This window comes from Athene cunicularia, assembly GCF_003259725.1.
Source record: "Athene cunicularia isolate RWA chromosome 10 unlocalized genomic scaffold, athCun1 chr10_part1, whole genome shotgun sequence".
Lineage (NCBI taxonomy): Eukaryota > Metazoa > Chordata > Aves > Strigiformes > Strigidae > Athene > Athene cunicularia.
The window spans coordinates 21,532,602-21,554,682 of NW_020799112.1; the positions used below are offsets into that span (position 1 = coordinate 21,532,602).

The 22,081-nt window shown below is 37.1% G+C and overlaps 1 protein-coding gene across 4 annotated transcripts in view; it reads left to right on the forward strand.

The window, feature by feature from the left end:
- UNC13C (unc-13 homolog C) overlaps positions 1–22,081 on the forward strand; it is a 149,393-nt gene that overhangs the window by 14,107 nt on the left and 113,205 nt on the right. For all 4 annotated transcript variants that reach the window (XR_003399095.1, XM_026855668.1, XM_026855670.1 and 1 more), the window contains 2 exons: positions 13,202–13,224; positions 13,754–13,818. Coding sequence is in view for 3 of the 4 variants with exons in the window: in XM_026855668.1 (XP_026711469.1) it covers positions 13,202–13,224; positions 13,754–13,818 (88 nt within the window). In the remaining variant the exon portion in view is untranslated. The remainder of the gene's footprint in view (positions 1–13,201; positions 13,225–13,753; positions 13,819–22,081) is intronic.

Sequence of the window (22,081 nt, forward strand, 5' to 3'; positions counted from 1 at the left end):
TGAACTTTGATGTTAGATTTCATGCAATCAGTTCTATGAATTAAATATATTTGTCTTTTTAACCCAGCAGGTGAAAGACCTCTTTGAGTCTCTTAGTCTGTTGACATTTTTTTCTTCTGAATTACTGAAGCGTTTAATATACTGTATTTATAGAGAAGCCAACTGACACTAAGGCCAGTTTATGAAAATGTGTTACCGGTTGTAGTCTCTGGGGCACAAAGTGTCTCCGTGGTTATAAGAGGTGATGTTAGGGCCTCCATCTTCGCTTCCACTGAAATAAAGGAGAAGGGAATACAGCAAGAGGTTAAAGGGAATTTACAGATTAACTGCTACAACACTTCTCAGATTGTTAAATGATATGCATTGGCTCTTGAGGAGCAGTTCTGTTTTCTCCTCACACTTTGTTTTCCACCCCAGAGAGGAGGACATTGGTTTCAATCGGGGATTCTGCCTCAGCAGCCGCTGGTTTGGTACAAATGTATCTCCAGGTCCTGTTGCATACCTGGCAAGATTTATTAAGAAAGCAGTCTTTCATGTTTTCTATCTAATGGATGAATACCATATTTTACCTTTTTATGTCTGCAGAACACCTAACAATTCTTCAGAATATATTTCCTAGCTGCTACTCAAAGAATACGTTACCTGAAAAATTTCTGCTGCTGAGTGACATTGGAGTCAAATATTTCTTGATTTTACTTTCAGTGAGCTTGAGGACTGATATTATACAGAGTCTATTCACAGATAATGGAATCCACAGATGGAATTTCCATCCTTGGAGATACTGAAAAGCCATCCGGACATGGTCCCGAGCAGTGTGTGCTGGGTGACCCTGCCTGAGCGGGGTTGTTGGACTAGATGGCCTCCAGAGGTCCCTTCCAGCCTCAACTGTTCTGTGAGAAGGAAATATGTTCTTTGAATACTTTGAATGCAGCCTTTGAAGAAGGATATCTTCTTAATATCACTTTGTTCTCCAAGACAAGACATATTTAACTTCTGTTTATTACCTGAATCGCACAGCAGTTTTGATTTAGTATAGGAAACAACATTTTGTAAGTAAATTCTTAAAGGAGTTCTACAGAATACACAAAATGTATGGTTTGTAGCCTCTCAGTTGTCACAGCTTGCCCCCCTCCTCTTTATGTGTGGATTCATCCATGTTCAGAGAATACTTAATTTATCATTTAAGCAAATAGTAGTTTGGCATATTATATCTTCCTTTTAATATTTACAGGAGGAGCAATAGCTTTAAAGAACAGCAACTAATACTTGATTTAGGTTTTACATTACTTTTATTAATGGGTCTGTTGGGGTTTTTTGACACTTACCCCTGTAACTGATTCACAGTCAACTTCTGATTTCTTATTTGTGGATGGAAAAGTACTAGTTTCACATCAAGTTCCTTGAATTAATCTTCATTAGATAATCAGAACATAACCTATTGTTTAATGAGTGTCATCTCTCCATGTAGGCAGGAATGGGTAGACAGCAATCTGACCAATCAGAAATATAACCAGATAATGCAGGAGTATTATTTCTCTTATTTAGTACAAAAGAAAGGTTTAGAATGCTATTATTTTCATTCTAGTAGCACTTGAAGTAAGGTCATTGAAACTTTGGCACATAAATAATTTATTAGTGTACAAGAGCCCCATCGGATAGACCTATTCTCAGTCTGTAGCTGGAGAGAAAAAAATACACTGTGGGCTGATTGCTTATGTATTATTTATTACAGCGTGGTTTTGGAGACATGCCGGAATGAAATAGGGTATATGGTTGAGAGGAGATGTGAGTGGTACATGAGAGATCCTCGGATTTAAGGTTTCATAAGGACATTAGAGGCATTGTAATGATGCATGTACATTAATGGAGGGATTGATGGCTCTTTAAAAAAAAAAAAAAAACAAAACAGAAAACAGAGAAATGCCAGGCAGTGGCTTGTTTCTTTGTATGCTGTAATTGAAAGTAACTCTTACCCTTTTATTTATAGTTCCAGTTCTCACTTGTTACTTTCTAGCTTTTTTTTTTTCCCCAGTGGCTCCTTTCATTCCATCCCTATCTTGTTATCTTTTACAGATGCCTTAGAATAAGGATCATTCTCTCTCCTGATGAAACCATCACTTTGGATAAGCTTCCAGAGTTGCATGCACTCTTCTGAGTTGCTTTTGGTGATAACACAGACTCTTTCTATGAATAGTAGTTTACGTGCAGTAGCTTCCTGAACTAGTTGATGAAGATCTTATTTGTTGACTGATCAGATTTTAAGAAGCTTTTAGTCTGACTTTTCTACCGCAGAATAACCTGTGGATTGTTTTTGATGTCAAGATGGGTGAACTCATCTTAATCTATCCAAACATACAGGGGCCAGGGATGGGGGCTGCCTCTTTAACAATGCATGAATGTGGGGGCTCTGTGTTTTTATAGGAAGGGTTTGTATTACCTTTAGTGGGGTCTGACTGCAGAACAGGACTTACAGCTCAGTATCAGTATATTCAGTTGCTTTCTATATGCTTGAAGGAGGAAATGTGATGCTAACATTTGAAAACAAAGGACCTGGTAATGCATTACCCCTTCCCCGTGCAGGGGAGAATGGTGAGGGGGGCATTGCCACACTCCCCTTGCAGTGGGGACATTTGGTTCCACACTAAGAAAAGCTGTCAGCTGAATAAGTATATTACTAATGCTTATTTCAAACTCTCTCTGTTCAAATTATGCTCTTTTGACAAAGCATGTATTTTCTTATTTTGACAGCTTTTCTAGCCTTTTTATAATAATTATTTGCTGGAACTGCCCAAGTTAACTGTATTTTCCCAAAGAGTGCAGGCCTCAGAAGTTAATCTAACATTGTCTTGTGGTACTCAGGCTTTTGTTCCTTTATGGTTTAACTCCATCTTGTTTGGTTTTAATACCCTTGCATCGGTGCACAATTACTAGTAACTAACAGCTATAGTTAATAGTATTGTGCCAGTTCTGTTATGTGAATGTGTCTTGGATTGGACTTGAAAAGATCAAGATGAAAATCAGTTGATGTGGTATTGTTCAGTAAATGACTCGGTGATTTTAGAGCCATTCAGGTGGAAACAGGATAAATAAAACTATTACCTTGGTCACAGCAGTTGCATATTGGTTGCTGGTGACTGTAATGGGGAAATGAGCCTGTTAGAAGATAAATTGCTTTTAATGACAGAGTAAGACTTCTCCTACACTCAATCTACATTAGGGGTCTTGAGAAGTGGGCTTTAGGAAAGGACCACTATAGAAAAGAAATGACAAGTAGATGTATATTCTTATTTCTTAATTGCTTGAGGTAACTATGTTGACTGATCGAAATATTGTGAATTGTGTTTGGGTTCGCAGAGTTTTTTTCCTTTAAAATAAAGCTCCTTCTTAGGCTGCTGGTGCAGATTGGGTAAGGGAAGGCTGTCTAGTCAGATGGCAGAGTTCTAGTTTAGTGTATAAAATACTACAGGGATTAATAAAAGTAGAACATGTATATTTGCATGTATTATGCGAAACTGAGCTACTAACTCCTTCCATGAGCAGTAGTAACAGCTGATGGCAGTCAGTCTGGTTCATACCACACTATAAGATGTTGTTAAGTCATCCTTCCTTTTTTTAATCAGTCTACCATTATCATAACAAAAGTTTGTCATCTTGCAGAAATTCTTCAAAATCTATAACCCCTCCGTTGTCATTACCACCTTATTTCTTCAAATATTTTGCTGTTAAAAAATTAAATACAAACTGAAATTTATACTTATTCTTTAGTAAATAATGGTGTTGTGGCACTATGGAAAGCTTGGGTGTAATTAAATCTAAACAAGCTGTCTTGAACTCATGCGGCTTTAAGTTGATTTAGTTTTGACATACATCGTATGCTTTAGGTGTACTTCACTCCCCAGAAGCCCCCTCCAGAAGGTGTGCAGCAGAGTTGTGGCTACACTTTTAAGTTGCCTTTGAGTTCAGCAACACCTTGTCCAAAATAATGAAACTTTTTTTAATGTGATCTCTCAAGATGCTTTTCCTTCACTTAGCCCAAGGGCATTACTCATCTTTCCAATCTCAGGCATAGTCTAACAGGAAAAAAAAAAAATAGTTAATGGATGAGTATACTGCAAATAGTCCTTGCATCGTTGTAGAAGAATAGCCCAGGCAGGAACAATATTAATTAATAAAAGTGAACAGCAATACCAAGCCCCAAATGTTCTCTTCTGTTTCAAAATATCGAGACCATGGTATTCAGTGATACAAGGTTTTGTTTGTATTCTACCATATCCTTAATAGATGGGGTTTGGGGTTTTTTTAATCTGGAGTGACAACAGACTTCATTAATATTAGGGCTGATTGTGTGTGCTGTGTGGCTGATAAAGCTGATCTGCAGTGTTTAAAAAAACCCCAAAACTTTATATGAGGTATAAAGAGCTGGATTTGGGGACATAATACTTTTCAGCTGAAGTTGCTTCACCTATTGTTTTTCTCTTCATGTGTTAATAATTTGAACAGGGAGATTACAGAGACTTTTCCTCAGTGTGAATTCCATATTCACATCGGAAGACGGTGACAAGGGAACAGATGTATTGTGTAAACAGGCTGAGGAAGAAATGGATACCCTTGCTATACACTTGAATAGATGTGTGGTACTGAGGAAAACAAGACTTACTGCCAGCTAAGGATTCTGTAATTTTAGTTTTAAATAATATTTAGTTAAATATTATTTAATTATTTAATTTTAATTATTTTAACTAATAGTTTTTCCAACTGCCTTTTTTTTTTCTTTCCAAATTTCATGCTTGTGCCTGACTTTTGGTCAGGTAAAGACAGTGATGGATATCTTTAACTTTGGTGGGCGGAGGGGGGGATAAGGAGCTGAAGTAGGAGGAAACTAAATACATTTTTGGATGATGTAGGTGGGAATTGAGAAATAAAATATATTCCTGCACACAATCTTCTTAGCTAAAATTCTAGAAAATCCTTTTTCCTATATATATGTATGTACACTCTGGAAATCTTCCAGTAATATTACAGGAAGTAAAATATCATTCTATAAAATTAGTAACTCCATGAATTCAGTCAAGATGATATAGATGAACCAATAGGTAAAGATTTGAATGAGTCTGCTTTGCATATGCTTGTGTTTCATGCACACAAGAGTGTGTGCATTTTTTTCCTCGCCTCTGGGTTTGCTTTAGAGTCAGACACAGGTCTTTATACCCTTCCCTTCCTGCTTCTTGTCTGCCCTTTCATGGGGAAAAGGAATATTAGAAAATTAAAACAGTAAATGGCTGTCCCTTCAGCTTGAGATTAGTAGAATTGTGGAAAGGTTGCTTTCGAAAAATTACATGAGGAAATCTAATCAGTTAATGATAAAGAAGATACATCCATATTTTGTCTGGGGAGACAGAACAAGTAGTTACGCTGCCCACCTTCATGAAAGGATGATCTGCATCAGTGGCTTGCTGCTGCTACATGTTCAGTCCTGTGAAAGAACTGTTAGAATAAAGAAAATTGTACTGAGAGCAGTGATCATCATTTTAGAGACTTTTACCATTCAAGTAAAAGCAAACCCCTATTAACAAGAAGTTATGTTTTTTCCAAGATCTGTTAAAAAGATAATCTAAGTTTTAGAAACCGTAAGTGAAATAATTCTTTAAAAAATGGTTTAATATGTCGTTCAGAAAGCTTAATAGTGTTCTTATGGCTGATTCTAATTCCGCAGTTACAGGCTTCATGTTCATCAGAAAAAATTAGATTGTAATACTGCATCTCTTTAAAAAAAAAAGGGTAGTAACCAAAAAAAATGAATATCAGCAGTTTAATTTAGCATAGTAACTCTTACTGAATCAGCGTGCATTACATCAGGAAAACGTGTCACAAATACGCTTGCGTAACAGTCTGGGAATCCAAAACCCCTCTATTGTTATCAGATGCCCTTTAGCTGGAATAGCCATACTTATTCTTCAATAATTTTTAAAAATAATTTAAAAAACCCAAACAAATCAAAGGGGAAAAATAAAAAAAATCCCGAAACACAAAACCCCCCTATGTCCTTAATCAGCAAGGTTTAGCAGAAATTATCCAAATTTTGGCTGTTTATTAAAAGCAAGCAAACAAAAACCCTGCAAAACAAACCACCCCAAACTATTTGTGTTTAGAGAATGACTTCCTTTTTTAGGAAAAGTAATTCATTAAAACTGCCAGCTTCCTTCATAAAAGAAGAAAGTCTCTACTACTCATCTTACAAGAACAGAAAACTATTTAACACTATTTTCACTATCTTTAGAATTAATGTATATTGATTAATATTCATGCAATTTGCTTGCCCTTTTTGTGCGTAAACAGATTTAAAATAAATTTGCTAGAGCTAAGAGAAAACCTGAGCATGAATGTCAGTTCCAAGGGCTTATTTATACTCATTCTGCTGTGGGAATGAACATGAATTGGTATTTTACCACCAAGATTAAGAAATATTTTCTAATTCTATTTCTAAAACATTTAAGCCTTTTCTTTAGAACGTATTTTAGAAGCAGAAATAACACTGCATCATTTTATAATACAGCTTCAGGGTAAAAGGAATCTTGTTAAAGCAACTGACTGAAAAAATATCTAGACATGCATTTAAAAAATGTAATGGCTTGGAAAACATGAGTTCCTAATTACGCTCAAATCTTCCTCTAATCTATTGGAGAAGGAGGATATTACAACAAAGTGTGAAACCAAGGAGATTCTGTTTTGTTGCCCAAGTGAAATTGTGACTACTTCTATGGGACAGGTGCCAGGCTGTTCCGTTATGCACGTTTCCCAGGTGGTCAGTGGAGCCATCTACACAATTGTGTCTCCCTGAGACTCCTAATAGAAGAAAATATCGTACATCATGGAATGCTTTGGGTTGGAAGGGTCCTTAAAGATCACCTAGTTCCACCCCCCTGTCCCGGGCAGGGCCACCTTCCACCAGCCCAGGTTGCCCAAAGCCCCGTCCAACCTGGCCTTAAACCCTGCCGGGGAGGGGGCAGCCACAGCTTCTCTGGGCAGCCTGGGCCAGGGCCTCACCCCCTCACAGGGAAGGATTTCTTCTTACAGCTAATGTGAATCTACCCTCTTCCAGTTTAAAACCATTACCCCGTGTCCTGTCCCGACACCCCCTGACAGTCCCTTGCCACCCTTCCTGTAGGGCCCCACCCAGTTCCTGCTGACGTAAAATTATTGTTGAAACGAATGAAACCTCGATAACCATGAGATTTGCCTCCTTGATCAGGGGAGAGTATTCTGAAGTTAGCTTGCGTGATTTGAAGTTTGGTAAACCAGAAAATAAAGACACGATTGATTGATACATAAATAACTCTAGCAAAGAACAAAGCATACCTACAGACACCTGCACTTTTACATTGCTTCATGCTTTCCATTTTTGTGAGAGTTTTCTTCTGCACTTGCCTCGGGTAAAACTCTTAGTCCACTGAAAATTTTACTGATTTTCAGTTAAAACCTATGTAAAGAGGTTTTCCAGGTAGCCCATGTCTTCTGATTGTGTTACTGTTTAAAAATATCCTTGATGCTATGATAAAGAATATGATGTGTATAAAGACACAAGTTAACTAGAAAAAAGTTAAAGCCTCGTTGAACACCAAAAAGGCTTTAATCTGCTTTCACTAAAGTAGTGGTAAAGAGCGTTACTGAGTGATGTAGCTTCTCTGGAGTTGGCTACTGAAACTAGTTGGACTTGTTTAAGGAATCTCTGAGATGTGATGTGGCAAAATTTTTTTTTTTTCCTCTCTGATTCTTCTTTTTGAGAAACGAGGTTTCTTGATGAGAGGCCAAACAGCAGCAAGTGATTTGTCACTGCTATCTCAGATTCATAAACTCTGCACAGCTCCAGGTATCACCGGTGTAACTGCAGCCTCACCAAAGTAACGCTTGTCCATCAGCTGCATATATACCAAGATGGAGAAATGAGAGATATGATGAACTTCTTATCAAACGTAAAATAAACCAGGAGAGAAGAGTATGTGTAAAATGGATGAGTAAGAGAAAAAGATTTAAAACTGCTTTTTGAGACCACCAGAAATTAAGGAGCATTAGTATCATACCGTGCTCTGTAAGCAAATAGTTCTCTTGATAGTCGATAATTTATTCTTTTAGAGGTAAATTTCAGAAGTTGCTAGAAGTTTCTAGTAGCTGTTGAAAGAAAGTAGAAAACAAGAGCCATTAGAAGTCTAATGGGGCTCAATTTCTAAACACCAGAGATGTTTTTAATCCATGTCCTCTTGTTTCAGATTTGCAGACCAGTTTATTAATGAAAACACAAATGCAGTTTTTATCTTTACCAAGCTGACCTCTTGTTTTGGCTGTCAATGTATCTACTAGCAGTATTTCTACATCACTGCTGGTCAAGTGCTAGGAGCAATTTTTCTATTTCTCCTGTCAACCAAGCTTTAGTGAAGTTTGACCTTCTCTTCGTCAGACAGGCATCACTCATCTCTTGAGATGTACTAGCTTTAATAGTATCTTTCAGGCATTATACAGTATATCTTCCTAGAATATTCTTCAGCAAGACAACATCCTCTAGGTTCACACACTGTAATGTCCTGTTCTGTACTACTGGGTACTGCATTTATTATTCTAGCATGTGCTGCTTTTATTTGACCCGAGTTTTCATCCTTTATTTCCCTTTCTTAGCAATAAATACGAATTACAATGTCCAACTCAGACTACAAACTCCTCCTGCCTGTACATACTTTACACATGTTATTTCCCTGGAACAGCTGTATTGTTATCTAATTCCAGCAAGTAATATGTCCAAAGGGTTTGCTTCCAGGAATGACGTAATTATCAGTCAGTTTGATGCTCCTGCAACTGTTTTGCAGAATTAAAGATTAAAACGGTACTTTGAGAGAATAATGAACTTCAAATCTTTTTCCAATTTGGTGTTATACAATTATGCACATGTACAACAGTGGAAAATCAAGGTAGTATACATAATAGCATTTTAATCCTAGGGTTTCCTAACAGTTTAGATTTGTACGGTCTTATTAGGGTTCTCATGCTGTGGCGAGGGGGATGGTAAACTAAATTTTTGCAGTCATTAAAGAAAGAGAAGTGTATTAGGATAATGCTCTGCTGCTCAGAAAAAATACAGAAATGAAGTAATGACACAAGACTTGAAGGATGCTTATGACTGGGGGGAGAGTCTTCTGAACCTCTTTGACATAAATATCTCTGCTGACTGATGAGGCTGTTGTCCAGTTGTGTTTTGGGTGGTATCATAAGCTACAAAAGCAAAGGTCTGTCTTCACTGCTGTATCTTCCTTGCTAGTTTATCTTTCATGCTAGAAGAATCTGTCTTTTCAGCATCCTCTAGGGATGTTTTTCCTAGGACTTTTGGGTATAGAAACTAGTTATCTTGTATGATGAATTCCTGTGTTGTGTGGTAGATTACAGGTAACAACATTGCCATTAAAACTGGATAAACCAGACCATGTGTTAATTTGTTGATATCAGCGTAAGGTTCAGCTTTTGTAAGACCTATTAGTTTTCAGGCTGAGTTTGAACAGTAATTATGCAGCATTAATAAACACTTGCTGAAAATTTTACTTAGGTTTCTCAAAACCTTTAAGCTGATATGGGTACAGAAAATAACTTGGGGACTTGAGAGGGCTGAAAAAAAGCCAAGTAAGCTTCCTCACTCCACCCTCACTCCCCTGCCAAATGGGGACTAACTTCCCTCAGTAGATAGTTGCAAACTATTGTCAACAGAAGCCAGGATTTAGTGGGGACATAGAATGTTATACAGCCTCTTCGTATCTGGAACTTCTTATTAGTGGAACCTTAAGACTAATTTTAAAGTGAATACTTTTAATTTCATATTTCCTTAAAGGCTTATGTCTGTTTAGGGGAGGCTTAGGAGGAGGATTAGAGATAAGTGGTAAAGAATGGTGTGGAGCTGCAGAGGACTTTCTAGCTAAGCAGGAGCATTTTAAAATATGGTTTGCTAAATATTCCTTAAGGTTGTCCTCTCCTTCCATTTTTTGTTCTATCATTAGCTCAAGAATTCTGCATAGAAAATGAGCTTATTTGGAGAAGTGTGGTATGATAGTTGATCATAATACTTTCCTTCCTGTAATTAATTATATGCTACCTTTTCTTCTTCTTCGTATTAGTTTTTATGATTATATAAATTCAAATGAACAACAGAAACCTTGTACCACTACAGTATCCTTAACTGAGTTAAAACAGTTTTTTCCTCTTTTTACCAGTTACCTATTTAAATATAATTGAGTTTAAAATTATCAGACTGCCTAAAAACAGAAGGGGGGGGCAATATTTGACATTTGTAAATAGAATTTTCCGGAACAAGTAGCTAGATGATCATCCTACTCTTCATCATTCCACTACATGGGTGTATAGATGGAGTGCACTGAGCTGGAACAGCAGAATTATGGAGCAATATCACTCCACGGATATTTCCTATAATCCTTGTAAAAGACCCTCTGGTTATCTAAAATAGCATAAGGTATAGGATGATAACATTGAAGACTATACTGTTTTTTTGTAATGCAGTGAATTTTCACTTAAAAATCTAAGGAGAAACTGAACTAAAGTAGCATCCCATGGGGTTAACTAAATGAACCAGCGTTTACACTGTTCTTGGTACATTCATAACTTTTTTAGATTAGCGGGTGACAGAAATGAGTTGTATGGAAATAAGCTCCTTTAAGTAAATCATTGTCATTCAGCACTATAGTCTGAGCTGTCCAGCCTCGTATCCCTGATTTGAAAATACATTCAATGGTCTCTTACATAATCCCCGTTCACTTCTCATCTACATCAGGGAATGTGCTGTCTGGTCTGGTAGCCTAATGACTACTGAAGTGAATCGCTTGGTGACTGTACGCCTCCCGATTTGGTGTTCTCTTACCCAGAAAGAACACTTCCACAGGTCAGGTTATTTCTCTCGTGGTGAGTTCAGAAGAAGCAATAAACACTGAAGTTTTCAAACTAATTTTGTCTCTGAAGATGTAGCTATTTGTTTCAGAAGAAGAGATGCTCTCAAAGTCTCATTTTGAGAAATTGATGTCAGTCATCTGTTTACGCAATTTCTAGTGAGAAGAGAGGCCATTAGACTGCTGCATTTAGGGGGGGGTTAAGTAGCAATTGCAGAGAAAAGCAAGTTAAACCAAAACCGTAAAACCTTTTTTCCCCTTACTAATTTTTGACTGTCACTCTCCTTCCTAAATTTAGGCAAAAGTAGGTTCCAGTAAAGGAAGTGTAGTGAAATTAGATGAAGCTGGCTGAAACCCAAGAGAGGTAAAGAAAAATTCATGTGTCCATCTCTCATATTCTGCAAACAAAATTCCATTTGATATGGAAGACAAGTCTCAACAATTTAGTATTTTTTAATATAACTTTCTAAACAACTGAACTAAACATATAATTCCTGTGATTCTTTAGGCACCTGGTAGCAAAGTACCCGAAAACTATTTAAAAATTGTGTTCCACATAAATAATACTGGGATTTATTACTATTATTTTTAATATTTACATTAAAATTTATATTACTAGTATTTTTGAATGGCATTATTACAAAATTTGTTATGATTAGATAATCTAGAAAGGAGGTGTAGGTCATGCCGACAGATTATGGTGAGGCTTCCTACAAGTGGTGTCCTGCCTAAAACTTCCCTCAGTCCCCAAATTTCTCTTCACCTTTTGGAATTTACCTTTTTTACAAGTTTGAGAATTAATTCAGTCACGGTCTCTCCTACTTAGAGTCTTCTCTTGGCTTTCCTTCCATTCATCTCTCCAGATGCTGCTCCAGCACTTTGGTTTTCACTCTTACCACCTTTAGCTCTCATCAGAGCACATCCCAATTTGTTTCCATGGGCAGCCCAGCTTACAGCCATCTAGTTACTCCTGGCTCTGCTCTTGCCCTGCTTATGAAATAATTTTATGTAATGAAATAATTTTATTTAATTAATTTAAATTATGAAATAATTTTATGCTTATGTAAGAGTTTTGTAGTGGGAAAGTAGGATCATGTGGTTACCCAAATCCTTTATATGCTGTGGAGAAAGAGTAGCCCATCATATGTGATGTTGTCAGGCAAATGCATTTCTATTTCTATGGTTTTCATTCTATCCCTCCTTGTGCATTTGCTTTGCTTTGATTACATAACTAACCTCTAAAATTAGCGGCACAAAAGAGCCCTTTAGTTCCCTGATTTGTCACTGCTATCCTGTATGCACCTTCACATTTGCTAATATATTCTTCATATATGTTTGATATTTTCCTGTAGATAAACTGGTTTAAAAGTGAAACGTGGCACGTGTTTAAGGTGTAAATGATCATTTTGCAATGTGGCATATCCCCAAACATCTGGAAAATACCTGAACTGTTTAAAGAGCCTGTAGAATGTCTACTCTATTGGGGGGGAATGAAAAGATCAGTAAGGTGACAATTAAAACAATGCAGTTTCATGTATGCACTATACTATAAATTGTTAGAAAAGAGAGACACTTATGTAAGTGTATATAAGAGTAGTATATAAAAAAATTTAAAATGTACTTGCACTTATGAATTGACGAGACAATAAAATAAGGGTGGCTTTTCCTGTCAGGAAGTATTTTTCTGTCTGATAGTAAATATGAATACGTCACAGTTTTGCATTAAGCAGTTTACAGTGTTTTATATATATGTCTCATATCTTATACTTTCACAATGGTAGTTCTGTGGCATTTGGGGGGTAATATCTGTCATCATACAGCTGTGATAGAATAGACTTACAGTTACAGTTCAAGAGTTTGGGGTTGTTTTTTAAATAATCTTGTACAAACACTTCCATTTTCCTTGAAAACAGAAAATTTTTTTTGAACGCTGCAACTATATTAAATATATATTCATTACTATTTGGGTGGTTTAATATATTTTTTAATAAAAAAACGTAAAAAGCCTGTGGAGGTGGGATAGAGTATATAAATTATATGGTATCCACACAGTTCTGTGTATGTAGTAGGGAGTCTTATCTACTGAAAACATCTTTTTGCTTGTTTAAAATGTAGTGACAGTATTGCTGCAGCGATACAGCTAAGCACGGGTGTTACTTAGATTCTGCTCTGCATTAGCAGAATAAAACCATGACAGTTTTTTTGTATCATATTTTCTCAGAGACCGTTTTGTCTAACCTATATTCCCCTTCTTCCCAATTCTCTTTCAGATAGCGTTTCTGTGGATGAAAAGGTTTAAAATCATATATTTGCTAGAGGGATCATGTATTTTGTTGTTGTTTGTTTGTGACTGACTTGACCTGTTTGGTGCCTTCATTTTATTTGTGAGATCTGCATGGTTTTCCCAGCTTTCCACTCCTTTGTTCTCCTTTGAGTGTATCGCAAATGTGTTGCATTTACAAACAGGATAACCCTCATTGTTGTGCTTCTCATAATTGCCAACACAGGGGTCTGCTGCTGTCAAACGTGGTAGCTGGGAATTTTGCCTCTGGTTATCATCTACGCTGCATACGCTGTAGGACTTAAAGGACAACAATATTTGGGAAGCAATGTCTCGTCTTCCCATGGGTTCTGCCAGTGTGTGTCACTAGTGCTGAATGCTACCAAAATGTATTCCAAAGCAATAGTTACTCGAGCTTTGGCCTGGAGCTGACCCTGCTAAACATTTCATACTGGGTGTTACATGTTTGATGCAGCTGAATTCTGGCAAAGACTTACCAAGAGCAACTGAGTAACTGTACTTTTTCTGGTCTTTGTTAAAGGCTCGGATAGTAAGTGGAAGTTCCTTGGATACTTCCAGGCTTTACGCAGTCCAGGCATTTAGTGGGTAAGTACCAATATGACTCTGAATTTTATTATTTATGTCTGCAAATTAATCTCACAGTGTTACGGTATTTTTTCAGTTTTGTTTTTATGAGAGATTGAATTATCTTAAAAGGAAGATAGTTGGTTTAATTGTGTATGTCTTACCTTTTAATTTTTTTTAAGTGCTGAATTTTTAAGAAATCAATCCAGCAATTGAGTTGCACAAGTCAACTGGATGACAAAATTTTTTACCTCTGCACACAAAATAAATGCCCTTTGAAGCTGTAGTTTGACTTTTGCCTTCATTTTAGTAAATGTTTAGTAATATAATAATAGCAGTCGAATATCTGAAATCTAAAAGTTCAAGGAAAAAAGATCTGCCAGTTGCTGGGAGTGAACGTGACAGAAACCCGTACGTGTTGTTTGGTTGTCTCCAAATGGACTTCCCTTACATCCTGTTCTAGGTATTCCTTTATTTCACGAAAAACTTTCCTTCCTGTTTTGAAAATATTTTTATTATCCAGTCTGGAAAGGAAAAAACATAAAAAACACTGGTAAAATTTATCAGTTATATTAGTTAACTGTTTAAAAGGGACATCATCCTCTTCTTTGTGCACTGTATAAGTGCTGTTTGCTATGGTTATGCTTCGTCACAAAGACGAGGTGATGAGATCAAGTTACCTAGCTTATCTTTTGCTTTATCATTTGTGCATCTTAAAGGCCATATGGCGGAGTCTAGACACTGAAGTTTTCCCATTTAAATTCAAATGGTTTAGGGTTTTTTCCCCTTGAAGTTACTAATAGTCTTTTACTAATTTGCTTAATATAATTCACATGCTGCTATGGAAGATATGGTTAGGGTAACATTTGTACTTATTGCTAAGTCTTGACCAAATTTAAGCGTACTCTCCAGCTTTTCAGTGGCTTAGGTAGTGTCCGTATAGTCTGTCATACCACAAAGTGTTTTATTTCTTCCTTTTCCAGATCATGGAAACTTCAGGGGGTTTGCTGTAAAAGTGTGACAGTGTGCAGAATTAGTTGCTGAATGCAACATGAACCATTTAAAATATTGTAAGAGATAATTGATGTGGATTTTTTATTAGTGTGCTCTTTGGCATTGGAATAAAATGACAGTATTCTTCCCTTGGCTCAGAAACCACATGTGGCTTTCACTTTGACCACTTGCAGTTTTCTCATAAGTTCAAAAAGTTCCAAAGTATCTCAGTACTAAAATGATAAAAACTTTATCCTGCTATATTGATCAGGACTATTTCCTAGTCTGCAAAAATAACTAGTCCTTTTTTGAATGGCGTTTTATAAGTATCGTATCTTTACATTTTAAAAATAGAACAATGGAAGTGCTGTGAATTTTCTTTCCTGACTTCCAAATGCAAAAACATTAGGATTTGTTTGAATGACGTTGTTTGTCCACATGAAATTAGCACATCTGAAGCTACTTTGTTTCTCTTGATTAGATCACTGATCAGAATACTTTTTCAGCAATTTATTAGCCACAAAAACATTTACTAAAACTCTCTGTGCTCATCTTCACATTATTCTTTTAATGGAAACATGGAATGTTTCATCAGATCCATTTCAACTGTGCTAGAAAAATAGGACAATAACCATTTGGCTTGATGTATGACAATTTATATTTGGTTGGAAAAGATAATGCATGTCAGAACCAGAAGGTGTCATCGAGGCAGCTTCTGATATTTGTCTCAAATTCCCTTTATCATATGGACAAAGAAGGTATATCCTGCTTTTCTCTTTTGGGGTATGCAATGCCAATTCATTTTTACTCTTAGGTTTTGATGGCCTAAGATTTGAGTAATTTGGGATTTAATGCACCGCTAATAGCAATGTACCTCACCCCTGAGAAGCAGGAATCTGGCATCTTAAAAACTACAGAGTAAGCTGTGGCTTACTGAAACTAAGACTGACCACACTCATAAGGATTAGCGTGTAAGCCTGGTACAGAACTTGGCAGTTTGTATAATTATAAAAAAAAAAAAAAAAAAAGCAAGCTGTACATACCTTTCAACAACTACTTCTGAGAGTTTTGGTGTATAGGTCATTGCATAGTTTTCAGAACTAATAAGAGAACAATATTGAACTTTAAAATGAGTTCTAATTCCTGAAATACAGTGTAGGAACTGACATTCTTAGGTATTTTTATCAGTGCTTGTTCAGTGCGGAATTGTATATTACATTCAATGCCGTATTCCTAGAGTGAGAAGAAATGTGGGGGCTTTTCTGTAGAAAAATCAGAAATTCAGACTGAAAATAAAGCTAATCCAAAACTGTCTTAGCTTTATCACCAAGTTTTGATCACTGCATGTGGTCAGGCTTTCATTGCTTAACCTAGAGAATTATTTCTTAATGTAACCAACATCTTAAGGAAAATTTTCAATTTCATATGGTTTTTCCTTGTTCCCTTATTTCCCCTTCTTTAAGTAACTTACTTCTTGTGGCTCTGTTACCTTTTGCTGTTTGCCCCACATATGAGTAAGCTTACTAAGAGTGAACTCATTCTGTCGTATTGCCTGCAGTCTGCAAAACCGGAGAGGAAGCAGTTTAACATCTAGTTACTGTGTAATTTAGGAATAGCATTTTGTAAGCAGACTCTGAGTGTAGGTACTGACAATCAAGTGTGGATATCTGTGTCTGCAGGAAGCTGTACATGACCATTGTATGCAGTACCTGCCATAGCAAATTACTTAATTACAGTTTCCTAATAGGGTTAGGACTCAGAAATGTAGCGTACCGGAGCGTATAGAATTCTTATTTTTCATGGTTGCACACAAAAACCAATCTCATAGATGTAAGGAGACCTTCTGCCACTGACAAGGACTACGCAGGCAGAAGTTGCTCTTTTCATGCCCTCTTCCATTTACAGGTGAACAAATTCAGATATTCAATCCTCTCAGGCTAAACTGTGCCGATCCCTCGTGCAGGCATCCTGTAACCACTGCATGGGACTGCTTCAGAGGACTGACAGTGGCGCAATTCTAGCGCATGGTTTTAGATTAAACCTGACTTCTTTCGCTGAGAAAGTTTACACCAGGGCTCTGCTCCCATTGCTGTCTGCAGTATCTTTGTGCAAGCCTCTGTTTCACTCGGCCTCCCTGGAAACAGAGATTCAGTTTTCATTTAACGTTTCCTTCAGCTGAAGAGCCCTGACATCTAAAAGACTGTTGTGGTTCTGGCTTGATCGCACTTTCTACTCTACTTTAGCTGCATGCAGAAACTAATCCTGAGTTCTAGGATCCCCGAGCCCTTCACTGCCAGCATAACTGCCTGCAGCCTTAGCTACGACTCCTTTCCCTCTGGCTCTCTCCAAAGGCATTGCCATTTGAAGTGGGAGGTTCTTTCCCTCACAACCCTTGATACCTTGCTTTATCTGTATAGAAATAGGTCCTTCGCCTCTTTTCTGCCTTACTCTTCCCCCTCTCTCATAGCACAATGCTGTCGACACACCTTACATGCACCAGCACATCCCGAGTCCGTGGCACAGATTGCAACTCTTGTCTCTCTGCAATGATCTCCCCTTGGCTGCATGAAACGAGAGAAGAGCCAGGACTAGAGAGAAAAGACAAAGACCAAACACAATTTTCCTGGGGCTTCTCATGTTAATTCTTTGTTAAAAGGCAAAGGCTCCACCTTTCCTGTTCTTTCCATGCCATTGTCATTTTATTTTTCTTCTTCATTTTGTTGAAGATGAAACACTTCAGAATCCATCCTTTCAGTACTTTTGAAAAGAACATGGGGGCCAGCTGGGATTTTCATCAGGTACATGAAGCCAGGGCGGTACTGGTTTACTTTTTCCAAAGACTTGTTCTGTATTAATTGACCACTTGCCTGACAGCAGTGATGTCAGAGACTGATAGCTTTACCACATGGCCTAATCCACTCTGAATTTTGCTAATGGTACACAGATGGTGCTGCATGCAGATGATTACTCCTTTCCTTCGGTGGCATGTTCTCAATGGTAAACCAAATTTCTTTTTCTTGGATTCTCTGACAGATTCAAACAGATGATTGTTATGCAGAATATCTTCAGAAGCACACAAAAAAATTAGTCAACGTTACAGGTTTTTTCTTGCCTTGAAGGATAACTTATGTGCCTTCAACTTCTTCATCTTCTATGTTAGGATGCTGTTGGGTTGTTGTTACTGGAGGTAGGGAGGGAAGTAGAGAATTTAATATATAACCTCTTAAAAGTATTCAGGTGAATATGTGTAAGAACTCTTGACATTGCTGTAGTTCAGCAGTTTAAAAAAGCTGCAGACAAATAGCAGAACCAGCTGGTAGAGTACATAAACTTCTCAGTAGTAGCTACAGTACTGCCCTAGTATTATCAGAAGAGATGGTGAAACTCATTTAAAATCGCAATATTTCATGTCATTAATATTTTGCAGATAATAATTGGAATGAGTTTTAGTAATACTTTTAAAAAAAAAAATGGGCACCTCTTGACCATATATAACTTTAAAGCAAATATTTCTGATATTGCACAAATACACAGAGGAAAAAAACAGATCTAGATGTTTCTGCTAAGCTGAACTTGAGCTGGAAGTCATAACGAAAATATTACAGAGGGAAGTAGAGATTGAGTAGGAAACTAAGCTATTGAAGAGACAAGAGGTGTGAGTTATGGCAAATTACTGACTGAGCATAAATTACACCACTGGTGTCATAATAAAATATCTTTATATGATGTACTCATCTGTCTGGATTCTGTCACTCTTGCTGTTCCCTCAAAGGCCAAGTCCTTTTCTATCTTAGCTAACATCATCAGCATTCTTAGACACAATTTTTTTCCCCCAGGCAAAGACTCTTAGTCATTCTTGAATTTGGATTTTTCTTTCCTTGCTATATGCTACTGCTTAGGGATCAGTGGAAAGAGTCCAATAAGAACCTCAATTTTAGTCCTGTTTGGTGTTATACAGAAGAATAATAGATGGAAGTGATTTTATAGACATTGCCTGTCAGAAGTAGCCCTTTGTGGCATGAGAATGCATTGTACATGCCATGAGTTTTATCGGCTGCTGATGGAACTGCTCCTGAGTAACAAAGAGCCCCGACAATCCCAGTTTCTGACTTTCTCTCTTGGTATTTATACATTTACTTGTCACAACCGCAGAAATGTTATTTTATTTCTATCATACTTTTGCTGAGATTTGTAGATAGGTCTGGAAGCTGCAGTTTGGGCCTAGCTTGATCTTTATGTTCTTGAAAAGAAAATTCTAATATCAAAACCCTGCACCAAAACCTGTTTATAGTTTTATAAATGTTATATTTATAAATATTTATATTTTATGTAAATATAAAATAGTTTTATATATGAAAATTTAAAAGAAATGTGTAAATAGACCGTGAATCCCTTTCCCTTTCCTACAGAATGGTGCAGGTGCATCAGAAGGAGGTGTGGGAAAAACAGACTATCTCCTAAACTTAGAGGCTAAGGGTTAGGACGGTGCTTGGAAAGTGGTAATGCTTTTAAGGGTCAGAATAACCTCTCCTATGCTCTAGGTGTTTCATCCACTCAACTAAGAAAGATACGAAAGGAATTACCATGTTTATCTCTTGTAAGTAGAAGGAACTCTACAAACAGAAACAGAGAGACTCCTTTGAGGATTTTAATTTGAGAGTTTTCTGTGAAAAAAAAATGTGTCAATAGGACTTGATGCATTAGAAGAACTAGATTAAAATTCTGAAGATTATACCTTTTTAAAAAGCGTCCAAATTGCACAAGTGGTGTGAACTGGATGCTTACCTCTTCTTGTAGATCTGTCAGACTTCAATAATTGAAGTCAGTACAACTGCTTGCGCCTTGCTTAGCTTTTCAAGAATCCAGTTGAAATTTTCCAGTCAAGAATGCTGTGTCTAGATTTTCTGACTCAAGACTCTTTTCACCTGTTTACTAGCCACTACCAAGTCCAATTAAAGTTGCCCTCTTAATTTCAAGTTTTTGTTCTTGTTTCTCTTGTTTCAGATCTTCTGTTTCTTTCACTGATTTCTCTACTTATTCTATTCCATCTTTCCTCTTAACTCTCAGATGAAGTGTGTTCTGTCACCCGCACCCGTAAGGAACTTGGCTACCGGGATTCCAAGTCTTTTCTGCAGTTTTTGTCTTGGCTTAACTTGTTTTATGTTTAACTGTCTTATTAAAGAATTTCTGATCCAGTGTGTGGTGCAGAATTAAATTGTCTCGACTGCCACTGAAGAAGCTTTAATTTGGATGCTACCCAGCCTCAAACATACATAAGCTGGGAACAGTCAGTTATCTATTCCTGTGGTTCTCTTTCTAAATCCGTGTGATGTCACATCTGCAGAAATTATTCATTAATCAGAGGTAGAGATGTAGTAAAGCTGTTTGACCGTGATTCCATGATGATACAAGCATACTGAAAGCTCACAGCTTCACAAATATCTGAATTTAAAAGATAAATTAAGGGTTTGGGGTGAGAGGGGGTTGTAAGATAGTCTCACCACCTTCATCAGGGTGTCACTGGTGTTTCAGTGTTGGTTTTAATCTGGTTTATCTCCTGGTGCTCCAGGAGGTTTATTCTGACTTTGATTAGACGCTACAATCTTATGCTAATGATAACCAAGAGATGCTTATTGTCAGAAGGTAAACTAAACATAGCACGTTATTACCTCATCTGGTTCTAGGAAGGTCTCCACCCTGTTTTTGCAAATGAATTCATCTTGTAGAACTTCCTATCTCCACCTTATAAAATCTCACAATCTTTATGCAAATTGGTTTTTTTTTTCTTTCCCTTGTTGGTCTCTTTTCATTATGGCCATGCTGATACTGAGGAAACCATTTACACAGACTTCAAGGAGAGTAGAGGGAATTCAGAATGAGTCCTTGGTTTTACAGTATTGCCACAGTTCTGCTAAGGGAGTGTTAATTTTGAGAAGGATGTTCAGATTTTTCTCTTTCCTGTAAATGTTTTGAGACCAGATTTTCTTCTAGACAGTTTTTGCAGACCTGTGAATATTTTGTCTTCAGTGTTACAACTGCTTTGTGCTGGTGTAAGGGTCAAGAATATCAGCAAACGTAGTTTTAATGCTGTTTTGGTGATGCTTGATATTTAATAACTTTTTCTAGTTTGGACCTTAGGAAATAATTTTAGTGGTTTTGGGGGGAGTGTGTGTTGTTTGTTTGTTTTTTCCAAAATACCGAAAAAAATTAAGTCTAGGAAAAAAGTTTCCAAGTCGAGATGGTGGTGCTTTGAGGCCACGTCACCTAAGGCTAGCGTTAGTTGGCCGGCATCAGCTCCCTGTAATCTGACGAGGAGCATGATGGGAGAAAGAAATTAGGTCAGAATTTCTTTCCAAGCAACCTTGTTTTTCCAGAAGCTGAGATGGCTCCAGAGACCTGTTAGCACAATTTAGAGTATTTGTTGGTCTGCTTTGGCTCGCACCTGGGGATGAAATATTCAACACATTTGTGATCAGAAGGCAGGGGGAGGCTCAAAGCTGTTGTCACAAAGTCTAGTTTGCTGCCTCAGCCAGAATCTGAGCATCTGTCAGTATATCCGAATGTGTGATTAATTAATATCTTTACAATAAAAATACAATTAACAAACATAATTTCAAAATTTTCATGGCATTGATATGCATGCTCATTAGAGCACACAGTCCATCACGATTTGACTGGATATATTCCTTCAGTATAGCTTAGTCTACCCCAAAATTTTCTGGCAGCTTCTTGAGCTGGCCAGGATAACAGGTTTTCTGCTATGGAGGGATTTGGCGCTTTTTTTTTTTTTTTTTCTTAATATCATATTTTTAGCTCATACTAAGACTCCTTTAATCCAACTTTAATTTTCAGAAAAAGTACTAGGTATTTCTTTGGTGGCATTTTAATATACTGAGGAGCAGGAAAAGCTGTAAATTCAGTCCTATAATTACTTCCATAATGCTGGTATTTTCTCCCAGTATTCATACACAATTTTAGATCTGCAATTCCAGTTTTCCACTCCAGCAAAAGCTGCTAGCCAAACGTGGATTTGTGGGTCTTCAGACAGTGTGGCTGCCTCATAATTACTTTCCTTAATTTACATGGTTCCATTTTTATGTTTTACCAAAAGCCACTGCATTCTCCTTGCACTGAAAATGAATTTATTCTTTTCTCCCCTTCATATCCTGTTGGGTTTTGGGTGACAGTTTGAACCAATTAATTTACCAACTCCCAGTTTAGCTACAAATAAATAAAAAACTCAGTTCCCTAGGAGGTGAGTCCTGACTTGGTAAAACCGTAGAATAATTAG